The sequence below is a fragment of the Triturus cristatus genome, chromosome 7 (assembly GCF_964204655.1).
Source record: "Triturus cristatus chromosome 7, aTriCri1.1, whole genome shotgun sequence".
Classification (NCBI taxonomy): Eukaryota; Metazoa; Chordata; class Amphibia; order Caudata; family Salamandridae; genus Triturus; species Triturus cristatus.
This window is the reverse complement of record NC_140590.1, coordinates 1334405905-1334418800: the sequence shown is the minus strand read 5'-3', so window position 1 is coordinate 1334418800 and position 12896 is coordinate 1334405905. Positions and strand designations below refer to the sequence as shown.

General features: G+C 44.3%; 1 protein-coding gene across 2 annotated transcripts in view; it reads right to left on the bottom strand.

Annotated features, from left to right (window-relative positions):
- The window catches only part of LOC146811985 (uncharacterized), a 562758-nt gene that overhangs the window by 213338 nt on the left and 336524 nt on the right, over window positions 1–12896 (bottom strand). For both annotated transcript variants that reach the window (XM_085614545.1, XM_085614544.1), the window contains exon 11: window positions 6692–6724. In XM_085614545.1, the coding sequence (XP_085470671.1) occupies window positions 6692–6724 (33 nt within the window). The remainder of the gene's footprint in view (window positions 1–6691; window positions 6725–12896) is intronic.

Here is a 12896-nt window from a genome sequence, read left to right as displayed (position 1 = left end):
CAAACTTTATATCCTCCCATCCTCCCATAGCTCTCTTGACTAGTCAACCACTCCTTTATCCATTTCTCCACCATTCAATTGCTGTGAATGAATTACCAATTTTCCATTCGTAAATCATTTTCATCTCCCTCATCCTTCCATTGTTTTATTTATGTATACTTGTTGATCTTTGGTTGTAAATCCTCTGGTGCTTCGTGGTGGTTTTCATTTGTAGTCAATATGCTTGCCATCACTTCTCTGCTTTTCAGCCTCAATTTTTCTCTCTTGCATCTACACTTGCTTATTAACATTTACAGAGTGTCATAAAGTAAAAGAGACCAAGACAGCCAACATGAGAAGAAACTTGAGTGTTATTGATGTAGGCAATTGTAGCCATACCAAGGAACCTGCACTTCCACAGGACGAGAATGTTTAGTGGGGCTTCGCTGTAAAGAACAAAATGAGTGATGTGTTTTCCTATCAAGAGCTTAAGTCGTGGATATTTACTTTCCCGTTCATGGTCTCCTCCCATGAATATATATTTGTCAATGTTGCTCACTGATGAAGAAAACTAACTTCCATGTGACTTCTTCAACAGAGATTGGCATGATCGGGATGTAGCACATGACGCTGTGCTTGATCTGGATTAGTGGGAAGACTATTGATCGGCAGCTGTCGGTAGAAGCGAACGGAGGTCCGTAGGCTTCGCGCGCTGCTTGAAAACTAAAAAAAACCTGTGTTTTTTAAACTTGTATTTTTATCTGTAACATTGCTGAATCTTATGTGGCACACTTTGTGTAAATACTAAAAGAAGCTTTTTTAACTACACGAAAGTACTGTTTCAGCGCACTTTGCTATTACCTGTTAGTGTGGTGTGTGGCCTCTGCACCTCCCCGGTCCACCGCAGCCATTAGCGGGCTGATTGATGTGGAGGGAGTACTGCTGAGGTCCGACCGGCGTTTCCCCACTTCCTGTTGCCACCCCACGGCTGCTATCTTGCTAGGGAGGCGGTATAGTCTTTTTCCTCTCCCGGCGCCTGGACACACTATTTAGGAGGCCCATGGCGCGGGAGCGCAGCAGACGCGCGCAGCAGGCGCGCCAGCGGCACGCCGAAGGCAAGCCCGTCTGCGCCCGTCCGCGCCAGGACACCGCCAGACATGCTCGCAATTCTAAATTTGGGGGTCTTACTTACACTAGGGAACAGCTGATGTCTATCGGCTAGCAGGTCAGCCCTTATGGTCAGTATCAGGTGGACACTATGACTGGACCTTTCTGCTGCTCCAAGTGTGGCTATACATCCTGCCCCGCACTGCCTCAAACTCCCCCCAGACCCACTATGAAAATCCTTCATCTCAACGTTCGGTCCTTGGTGAAACATTATATGGCGATTCATGACCTCATTGAGGATGAATCACCGGATGTGTTCTTCATAACTGAATCCTGGCTGACCGAGGCCACGGTAGCTGAACCTGGCCTCGCCCTTCCTCCAGGGTAGAGAAACTAGAGGCGGGGGAATAGCTGTTATTTTCAAAAGCTGCTACCACTGCGCTCTTGTTAAGGAGAGCATAACAGGGTGCGAATGCGCTCGTTTTACGATCTCCTTCAATGCCCACTCCCTCTTCTCTGGTCTTCTAGTCTATCGCCCCCCCCGGACCTACCTTGGAGTTCAAATCGGCCATCATCAAGGCAGTTAGCTCCCTGGCTCTGACTGCTCCAAATTTCACCCTTGTGAGTGATCTCAATCTGCACTTTAATTCCCCTAATGACCCCGAAGTCAGCTGCTTGATTGCAGATTTGGATGCCTGTCAGTTAAGCCAGTTGGTAGTGGGCCCCACCCACTCCGCAGGTCATCTACTGGACCCTGTCTTCTCTAATATCCCTTCTCGCCTGGTCATGACACCCAGCCCTGTGTGTTGGTCCGACCACTTTTTAGTCACTATCTTATTGCCGCTCTCTGAGCCTAATCCGAGACCCTACCCCAAAGCCACTCTTAGACGTTGCTGGCACAAACTTAAATTAAAGGATCTGCTCTCCACCCAGGCCTCTTCTTCCCCCACCTTAGACGCTGATCCTGAGCAAGCGTATAAATCATTCTGTGACTGGATATTACAAACCTTGGACACTTTGATCCCTGCCAAATGGGCTAGGGGTCGCTGCTGAAGCTCCAACCCCTGGTATAATGACTCTTTGGCAGCCCTGCGCAGCACTTGCAAGAAGCTAGAATGAGTCTGGAAAAGGGCATATGACCTTCAGGCCAAAAAGACGTACCAGGTTGCGATCAAACACTACCACAAGGCCATACACCAGGCCCGATCAGCCTATCTCACCAATGAGATTAAGACTAGTAACAACCCGACAAAAAGCATCTTCAAAATCCTCAACGATCTTAAAACCAGGAAGGACCCTTCCACTCCGTGGATCACGTCTGAGCAGCAATGCAATGACCTGGCCACCTTCTTTGTCCAGAAAGTCAAAGCTATCTATAAATCCTTCTCTACCTGCCCTCTGGACCCCATGGTCCCTGCAGATCCTCAACTCACCAATCCCCTGGTAGCAATTCCCCCTATCTCGCAGGATGAGTTCCTCTCTCTGAGCAAAAAAATCAAATCAGGCTCCCCCATAGATCCCATGAGACCGACCCAATTCAGGGATTCACTACCGGTTCTTATGGCACCCCTACGTTAGATTATCAACGCCTCATTTTCCACTTCAGTGGTACCCCCATCATGGAAACAAGCTCGGGTGGTCCCCCTACTTAAAAAGCCTACACCAGAAAACTTTTGCCCCATATCCCTCCTGCCTTGGGTCACTAAAATCGCAGAGGCCCACACCAATACTGTGCTCTCAGGATATCTGAACCACACCGGCGCCGTAGACTGCTCCCAGAATGGCTTCCGTCCCGGTCACAGTACCGAGACCGCACTTCTGGCAGTAAGTGAACATCTGCGTACCATCCTGGATGAGGGTCAAACTGCGGCACTCATATTGCTCGATCTTAGCGCCGCGTTTGACACGGTATCTCATCAGATCATCCTGCGTCAGCTTGAGGAGGCGGGGTTTGTGGGTCTGACCTTAGAATGGTTCCGCTCCTTTCTTTCTGACAGATCATTTCAGGTGTCGCCCCCCCCTTCCTCTCACATGCCCATGCCATCAAACAGGGGGTTCCCCAGGGGTCGGCGTTAAGCCCCTTGCTGTTCAATCTTTACGTTCAACCTCTGGCAGCGGTGGCTAGAGATCATGGCTTGACCATGGTCTCGTACGCCGACGATACGCAGTTAGTCGTAGCCCTCTCCGATGAGCACTCTCAGGGAGCCGTGCAATTTCGGAGTGGCCTTTCAGCAGTTGCGCGTTGGATGACCGCTAACTGCCTTCAACTTAATGCCAGTAAATCAGAAGTGCTGCTGGTGGGGAGGAACAAGGGGCTCTGGAGTAAAAGCTGGTGGCCGGATTCCCTGGGCCCTGCACCTACTCCTACATCGTCAGTAAAGAACCTTGGGATATGGTTTGACTCCACCCTTGGGCTCCGGGAACATACCAAAAAGACCGCTGGCACTTGCTTTGGTCTCCTTCGGGGCTTGAGGCCCATGCTGAGCTTCTTTGATCCCCCAACCCGACAGTTGATTGTCCAGGCAACCATCCTGTCTAGATTAGACTATGCCAACTCCCTTATGTTAGGCGCCAACAAGGCCGAGGTCGCCCGCCTCCTGCGAGTTCAGAACGCTGCCGCCCGTGTCCTACTAAGGCTCCCCAGAACCTTCTCAGCTTTAGGAGCTTTGCGTCGCCTACACTGGTTGCCCGTTCCCCAACGGATCCAATTCAAAGTACTCTGCCTGACTTTTAAAATCTTAAAACTGTCTTCTCCCGAAATCCTCTCTACTCTGCTAGCCCTATATGTGCCCACGCGCCAGCTACGCTCTGCTGAGCAATCCCTTGCATCCATTCCCCGGGTGAAGCATCTCAGAGCAGGGGGCCGGTCATTCCGACTCCTTGCTGCTAAACTTTGGAACTCCCTTCCCGTCCAGATCCAGCGGCTTGACTGCCTTCTATCATTCCGGATGGCCATTAAAACCCACCTTTTCCCCACGGTCTAGCCCTAGCTTTCTACTGTTCAGTGCCGCAAGCGCCGGGACGCCTCTTCACTGAAGCAGCTGTGCTCTATACAAAAATACCTAACATAACATAACATAACTAGTTACTCATGTCTCTTATCGCTCTTATGTTATGTCACATTTTCTCTACTTTCCTTTTCACAGGTGTCTCTTTGTTGGGTGCTTTACACGTCATTTTTTAATGTTTTCTGTACAACATTGCAAACATTCTTGTCCCATGACAGTGCAGGTTCCTATTGTTGATCTTTGGTTTTAAATCCTCTGGTGCTTTGTGGTGGTTTTCATTTGTGGTCCATATGCTTGCTCTACTTCTCTGCTTTTCATGCCTCAATTTTTCTCTCTTGCTTATTATTACCATCATTTCCTGAATTTCATCCAGGGTGTAAATTGTCAGTGGCAACCATCTGCAAAGAGACTCCGGCTTAGATCCCTCAATGATCCGGACACAAATTGGATCCTCATTGGTGAAATTGTGAAATTTGCAGTATTCTAGTAGCCCATTGAGGCATATGATGAAGTCACTCATGGTTTCTTCCTTGTCTTGCTAAGTCAGATTGAAAAGGCATCATTCATAGTCTATGCTCCTTTTGAGCAGCAATTTGTTATTTACTGTCACTCGCACGTTCTAATATGTTGTTGATTGTTCAAGTAACAGTTATTTAATTATTCCCTTGATATCCTTGCCTACCAAGCTCTTTAGGACTAATAGCATTTGTTTTTCATCACCCTCCCCTGAAGCATTATGCCTTACCCGAGCGTGAATGCTGTAAAGGAATCTTTTGGTGAATCATATTATACTTGGAACCCTGTCTTACCACTTCCAGCATGCCCATGTACTTCCTTGAATCAATCCCTGTTGTATTATGTACCAATGTCTGGTCTTTCTTCCACTCCAGAGTTCTGCCTATGGGTTGCTTCCTGGAACATCTATGCACTCTTTCAAGCTGGAGGGAGTTTAACTTCTCTCACCTGCACTGTGCTGTTGCCAGCTCACATTTGTTCTGAATTCCAATCCTCCTGTGTGGCTGTGAGCTAGGAGGAGGAATTTAAACCTGGCTTGTGCATTCAGAATTTGTGCTTCAACTGCCAATAATGGGAGCTCCTGATTTCTTCTCCAGTTGCCTGCACCGTTGAATCTTTGAAACCTGAAAGGAGTCCTGACTCCTGCTACTGCTGTTTTGTGTGTCCTGCTGTCTTGTGGTTGCCCTGTGCAGCATTGTGGTTTATGTGTTTTTCTCGCTCCACAGTCTCAACTTTCTTTGTACCTATCCTTTCTATTATGATATCCTGATATCTGTGTTTTCCCAGTTGGACCCCTGACCATATATGTTCTGAGTTGGCTGAAGTTCTCTTTGTTACTTTGTTCTGGTCTACTGTTCTGAATTTCTGTCTTATTTAATGTACCAACAAGGCATTACTTGTTCTAGAGCCTGTTTGGTACATCCTCAAGTTCCTTGTTCCGAATCCTAGTTACACTTCTTAAGTTCCAGCAGGGCTTTACTTGTCCGAGTGGCTGTTAGGTATAGCCTATTCTTGATCCTTGTATTCCTGTTCTTGATTTCTGAAGCCCTGTACGTAACTCCTTAGTTAGGCTTTCTGACAGTCTCCTTGTAATCTTGACTGTCCTGTATTCTGGTTATTCTTTACACTCTCGTCTTCTGTTCTATTCCAAATTCAGTGCAATTTATGTGGCAGTCCGTATTCATTTGCAGTGTGACCTCTGGTTGGTATCTGTTCCCATCAGGTAAGGGAAATACTTCTGTTGTTGCACCCAGGTCCTTTGGAGTCTTATCTGTCTCACTGTTGTTGTCAGTCTCGGTCCACCTTGCATTCAGTACAACAGTCTCTATAACAGCAGACCCAACATTGAGTTTACTGTAGGACTGTTTTTAAGAGCAATCTGCTGGTGTCAGTATAAAGGCTGTTGCCTAAGCAACTAGGAGACCTCTTGTCATATTCCAGTACATGCCGTACTCTGATCAAACCCTGTTCTTGTCTATCCCCTGTCGTTCTGTGACCACTGTTATAATACAATTAGCCTGGTATTTACCTTGCCCTGTCACCTTGATTTACCTCTAGGATCATCCATCCCTGCCTCTGCTCCCTGACAAGGACCATCAAGGACATGCAACGGGTAAATGATATAACAGGCTACAACTGCACTAAAACTAGAATAAAGATTGTGAGACTGTACCTCTTTGTGGCGATGGCCATTTGTGGTAGAATATAACACACCCCAGTCGTGAACCTACTTCCTCTGAAAGTATTCCTACTCATGCTTCCTCAGGAAGCAATTCTTCCATATGATGAGTGATGGAGGTTCTCACTTTGTTTGCTATCCCTGCAGGTAAGATATCAATCTTCACACTGTGTGGTTCACTCATTCCTTCTGTAACTCTGTCTTTTCAGAACTGTCATATCACCTCACTACTCGTTATCCACGCACAGCATCATGGTATATTTAAATGCTGGGCACCCTTACCCTCACTTGCAGTTGGATATGTATGCAAGTACTTACTTTACAAGTTCACACACTTCTTATACATAACCCCTTTAGTGTCCTTCCAACACCTCTTTGTCCAGGAACTGGGTTGAGTACTTACGGATATTGACATAGCTTCCATGGCTGTCAGCATCTGTAGAGAGATCAGATGTATTGTTAAAAAGATGAGTCAGTACTGATAATTTGTCATGTGTTTTACATTTTTAACTTGTGGGATTTGCCTTTTCGAACACTCATGTCCCCCATGCCTGTGTCTTCCTTTTACAAGCCAATAGGCTGAATAATCTAACTAATCTGTCACATTTTTGTTGTAAATGTACCTACCTATTTTGAAATTCATAGCAACTAAAATGAAAAGGTTCCCCTTTGCACATTTTAAAATTATGAATATCTGTATTGTCCCACACCGAACTTTGGGCTTTGTATTGAATATTTGGTCAATGATTACAAAGTTTTGTAGACTGATTTTGAAATTTGATGGAGTAGGGGGCAATTTTTAGGTTTCGCCTGCAAAATCTTCTGTGAGGGAAAACAATCTGAAAAGTGGCTTCGAGCAAGCCGATTACTTATCTTTATATTCCATTGGTTGGTTCCACGTTGCTCTTGATTACTTGCTTCCTGCTGGTCATTGCCCCCCTCTTCTCCGGCTTCCTCCTGGGCTTCTGTCTTTGTCCCAGCAGTTGAGCCTGGACTAATTACTGCTTCCTGTGGCAAGTATTCTTCCACTGACAAGTTGGCTGCTGCAGGTATTTGTTTCTTTTGGGAGGGGTTCAACTCACTTTGAGTGCCTGTCTCAACAGTCCCTTGTCTTCACCCCTCGTCTCCTGCCACTTGTCGTTCTTTTGTCCCACCTCTTACTCCCCATTCATCGTTGTTTTGACCCTGCTCATCATTGTATTGACCCCTACAATGCTAGCAATTTTTTTGACCCAACCCCCTTCGACTCACCGTTCTTTTGACCCATCACCCCGCCTTCCTCACTCTTGTTCTTTTTTTGACCCACCACCTCCTTCCTACTGCTAGCCATTGTTTTCATCCACCCCCTTTCACTCGCTCTTGTTTTGAATCACCCTCCCCTCCCCCTGTCTCTCCTTATTCAGCATCTTTTTGCTTTCTAGGAGCTTAAAGATCGAACCTCAGCATGCGTTGTTCAAGAACTGCTGCACGCTGAAAACCGCAACAAGCCATATCAGACTGTAAAATACCTGAGAATATCAGGTAATAATTACAGAGTAATGTTGGTTTTCCTGTTTCTGGCAGTGCATTTGTGCACAAATTCTGCTGCAGTTTACCCTTTCTGATTTTGTGTTGGCTATGATTGAAAGGATCGACTTGATGGAATGACTTTTTGTAAAATATTTGAAATTGACTAAAATATAAGGAACAAATATACCCAAACCTCAGTGGCTGCATTGACTATTTCTTGTTTAAGACATATGCTCTTCTTTTCCATTTAGCTTAAATAATCACTGGCTGAGCAAAATTAAATACCCGACATCCCTTGTTATTGATTTGACTTCTCCCACTCCCTGCTCGTCGTTGTTTTGACCCGCCAACTCCCTGCTTATCATTGTTTTGACTCTCCTAACTACCCGTTTGTCTTTGTTTTGACACCGCCCTACCTCACTGATCGTCATTGTTTTAAATCCTCCTCCCCACTTGTTATTGTTTTGACTCATCCCTCACTCATTAGACATTGTTTTTACCACTCCCTTTGTTCCTTCGCTAGCCATTGCTTTGACCCAATCCCCTTCCACTTGCCTTTCTTTTGACCCACCATCCCCCTCTCTCCCCGCTCTCTGTTCTTATGACTCACCACTCCTTCCACCCTCTTGCCATTATTTTCACCCACCCCCTCCAGCTTGCCCTCGTTTTGAATCACCACACCCTCCTCATGCCCGTCCTTGTCCAGACTCTTTCCACTTGCAAGGTGCTCAAAGATTGAACCTCAGCACCCGTTGTCCAAGATCTGCTGCAGGGTAAAGGCAGCGACAAGCAAACAAGCGGTTTCAAATTATAAAATACCTGAGAATTTCAAGTAATTATTGTGGGTGAATGTATTGTATTGTATTGTAATTGTATTTATCTAGTGCTTACAACCCCTGACGAGGCGTCAAAGCTCTTTTTCGGTGAGTAGCATGCTACTCCAGAACCCATAAAGATTAGAGGTGAATTAGCATAGTGAAATATGAAAGTAATTTGAGTGTTGGGTATGTTAGTCTGTTATTTGGATTGAGAAGGACAGCAGAGGGCAAGAAGAGAGAAAAGGTTTGCATGCATTTAAATAGCGCTTGCTACCCCTGATGAGGTGTTGAAGCACTTATCTGTGATTAACACGCTACTCTGGAACCCTAACAGGATTTTTGGGGAATTACTATAGGGAATCATGAAATTAATTTGAGTGGTGGACGTGTTAGTTTGTTATTTGGATTGAAAAGGAATAGTGGAGGGATGGAAGAGGGAAGGGTCTAGAATGTTTATTTTTAGTTCATAGAAGTAGGAGGGGGTTTGGGATGAGTAAATGGGAGGTGGAGGTGTAAGAGTCAGGGGGCAGGCTTGCTTGGGAGATCTGAATAGTAAAAGAGGTATGAGATGCTGCAAGGAGGGGAGCAAGAGGGGAGAGACTAGGAAGGGTTATTTTGGGATCAAAGTAGTGGTATGGAGATTAAGATAAATGAGAGTGGTGATGAAGGATATCTAGATAAAGGTATAGGGTGAGACAAGGTAGTGCATTGGAAAGAGTAGTTGAATTAAATTTGAGATTTAGTCGGAGAGTTGAGGTAGAGGGTATATTGAGAACTGTTTAGGGTGAAGTATACGGTAGTGCATTGGATATGCTGAATTAGAAGCAAAGTAATAAATATATAGATGCATAAATACATAGAAGGTATATATATGCATAAGGAAGGTAATATATGTAGATTAAAGTTGCATTTAATAAACTTCAGCTTTCAAGCTGTACTTTAAATTAATTTATTTGTTTTTAAATTTTGTAATTCAATAGTGATGCAATTGTAGAATATATAGCTACGACATATCAATTTAAGTAGCCACTTGACAAGCATGATAGGTGCCTTCCAACTGTAGAGGAGATGATTTCAGATGTAGATAGCTCTACTGATGATTCAATAGACACCCAGGCCAAACTGGAGCATGAGATCAAAAAGGTGAAGCAGAAGAATAAATATTGGGTGGGGCGCTTACGTCACAATAACAACCGTGTTATGTATGTTGCAGAGTCTGCAACTGTTTCTAATATGAGAACGTTTGTGGAAGGCATGCTGGAATCCCTGATTGGTCGTGAAGGCTTTTCGCAGGTGTTCATTGTAGAGAATGCACAGAGATCCCTGGCACCCAAGTCCAAGCCAGGTCAGAACACATGACCAATAAACACATGCATACTTAACTCCAGGGGTATGGATGTGGTTCATAGCCTAAACACGGTAAATCCCGACCTCAAATAGGAGGGTCTCACGGGACTTTACATCGCTGGTCCAATAGACCAGAAAATTGTTTTCAGTGGTCAAGAGGATGCTGCGTAAGAGACTTGTCAACTACTCCATGTTATATCCAGCCAAACCTAGAGTGGAGTATAATGGGAAGTGTTATTAAACCAACCATAATCAGTACTGGAGTTTGTTGAGACATATTTCAAGCCTAGGAGAAGAACGAGATCCCGCTCCAGCAGTCATCAACCTGCGTGGACCGGAGATCTGCAATAGCTGGTTCTAGTGATATTGTTTAGGTAGTCATCAGGTCCCCATCAGCGTGTTATGATGTGATGTCTTCAGTGATGTGTACTTTGTATTGGATCTTCTGAACACATGCTCTTAATGAAAAGGTTGCTCTAAAAGTTGAATATATTGCTACTGATAATATAAAATGTGAATTATTCACTTGGTTTTCAAAAGATTAAAGGAATAATCGACCACCCATCGGAGAACTCTCTTGTTACATATGTTGTGATGTATATGGTCTAAATGATATAGGGAATGTATGGCCCTAGTGAGGGTACCAATTAGATATGGTTACTCTGAAAGCTGATTATTTTGCTACTTCAAAAATATTATAGTGATCACTCACTTTGATTTAATGGTCTGGTTGCACTCGGGGCTTGCACTGTTGTCACCCTCTGCACCATTACAATTTGCTGAGAGAGTGGGTTGGCATGTTTGTTTTCATTACAGTAATGGATAATTATTAATCACCCTTGGCTGCATGTGGGCTCTTGTGCATCTCTAATGAGGTGAGTATTCTCAGATCACTGCACATATGATTGGGGCAACTGGAGAGTCAACTCAAGTGTCCTGAAAATGATTATGCCTTTAGCAAGGACAAATGTTCATTACTTAAAATGCAGGATAACTTGAAAGAGGTCAGGGACTGGCAGAACACAAAGTACTACATTTCGACAGAAAAGCTTGGGCCAGGATCTTTGGGGAGGACTATCGGCCTGGTAAAACACTGGTATGGTTCTTGAAGGCATACTCTAACACTACATAGACACCAGGCATTTCCACAGCCAACGGTTCAATCACAAGTTTGCCGACTAATATGTATGCATCTTGTTTGTGTTTCTCCTTGAGTGACATACCTGGATATCTAAATGATGCCACACTAGTTTGAGTCTAAGGAGATGCAAGAGTTATTTAACTCTCCCTCATGCTTGTAGATGTTATAACTGCAATAGCTGGCCTTACTTGTGGTAAAGCCCTGTGCATTATGTCCTACTTGAGGAGTTTTACAAGGAGTTCTCGCCATCCTAGCTTCGAGACTGCTAGAAGTGTATAATGTGGCCTTTGTTAAAAGTAGAGTTCCTCCTGTTGGTCCTTGCAGAACAATCCAGGTTTATAACTCAGAGATCAACTGCTTTCACCCTGCGCACACAGATGGCCACCCTACCCCATATAAATAAACGTTTACCTGCAGAAGCTGTCCTACCTGATGCTAAAAAATTCATTTGATACATTGGAATGTCCATTTAGGCAAGAGGTCCTCAGGCATATGAGTTTGTGGAAGTATTTTCTAAGTCAATTAAACCTTTTATATACAAGTCCCTTCACCTGTGTGTAAGTTAATAACCTATATTCAGATGTTGTATCCATCTTCAGGGTCATCCGTCAGGGTTGCCCTCTGTCACCTCTAATTTTTGCCTTGACTATTGAGTCTTTTGCATGTACAGTTTGTGAGTACTAGTCCCAGCCTGTACTTTATAGTAGGAGAAGACCGCTTGGATATCCCTCTATGCAGAGGACAAAGTGCTATATGTACAAAGTTCCGAGACTAATGTGGCCCCTATTATTAGGGTGGTCATTAAATATGGTAGTTACTGTGGCTTGCAAATTAACTGAGACAAGTGAGACTTGTTGCCCCTTATGGACAGCACTGGTGTCTTTGTGGGAGAGTACGTGCTCAGGTGAAAGTCTGATGGAGTGAAATATTTGGGTATTCATCTGACCAGGGACACATTGGAGTTGCTGAGGTATAACTTCGGGATAGCCCTGGAGAGCCTCAAAGTGTGAAGTGTACACTGTCTAAAGCTTCCCTTGTCGATGCTTGGGCTAATTCCTTTTATCAAAATGGTGATATTGCAACATGTTTTATACTTATTGAACCACATCTAGATTGATATACAAAAGGAGTATTTTGCCAGGTTCAACAGGTGATCCTGAGACAGATATGGAGTGGCAAGCAGCTGTGTATTACAGGGAAGGTCTTGATCCAACCTATGGTGAGAGGGGGCTGTCAGTGCAGGATGTTTTTCTCTACTACTTGATTTCCATACTCATTTTGTTGAATGTTGGTTTTGAGTGCAGACATCCTTAACACATGAGAACAGAATGGATACCAGCGGACCCTCATTCATTTCACTCAGTAGAATGTGAACAGACAAATGTTCATACATGCAATATCATCATCATGTAAAACTTTATTTAGATCATGGAGATCTTAAAAAGTACACAGCACCAGGCAAGTTTAAAGCGTTATACAAGATAAAAATTGTTTTTAAAAGAAGACATGGCTAGCCTAAAAATACAATTTGTAAGATAAAAAAGATTAAAAGGACAATTCATACAATACACTTAGAGTGCTTAATCCATAGTGCATACCAATATTTGTCCAAGCAAAATACTGTTGCCCTGCGTGTGTCAGTAAACAAGATTCTCAACACCTCAAGGAGGTGGCCAGCACTAACCAGTCTACACAATGGAATAATCCACTTGCTCCTCAGATTTTTGTAATAGGGTCAAAAAAATGACAGGTGGACTGTAGATTCTGGACTGACTTTACAATATGGGCAGAGG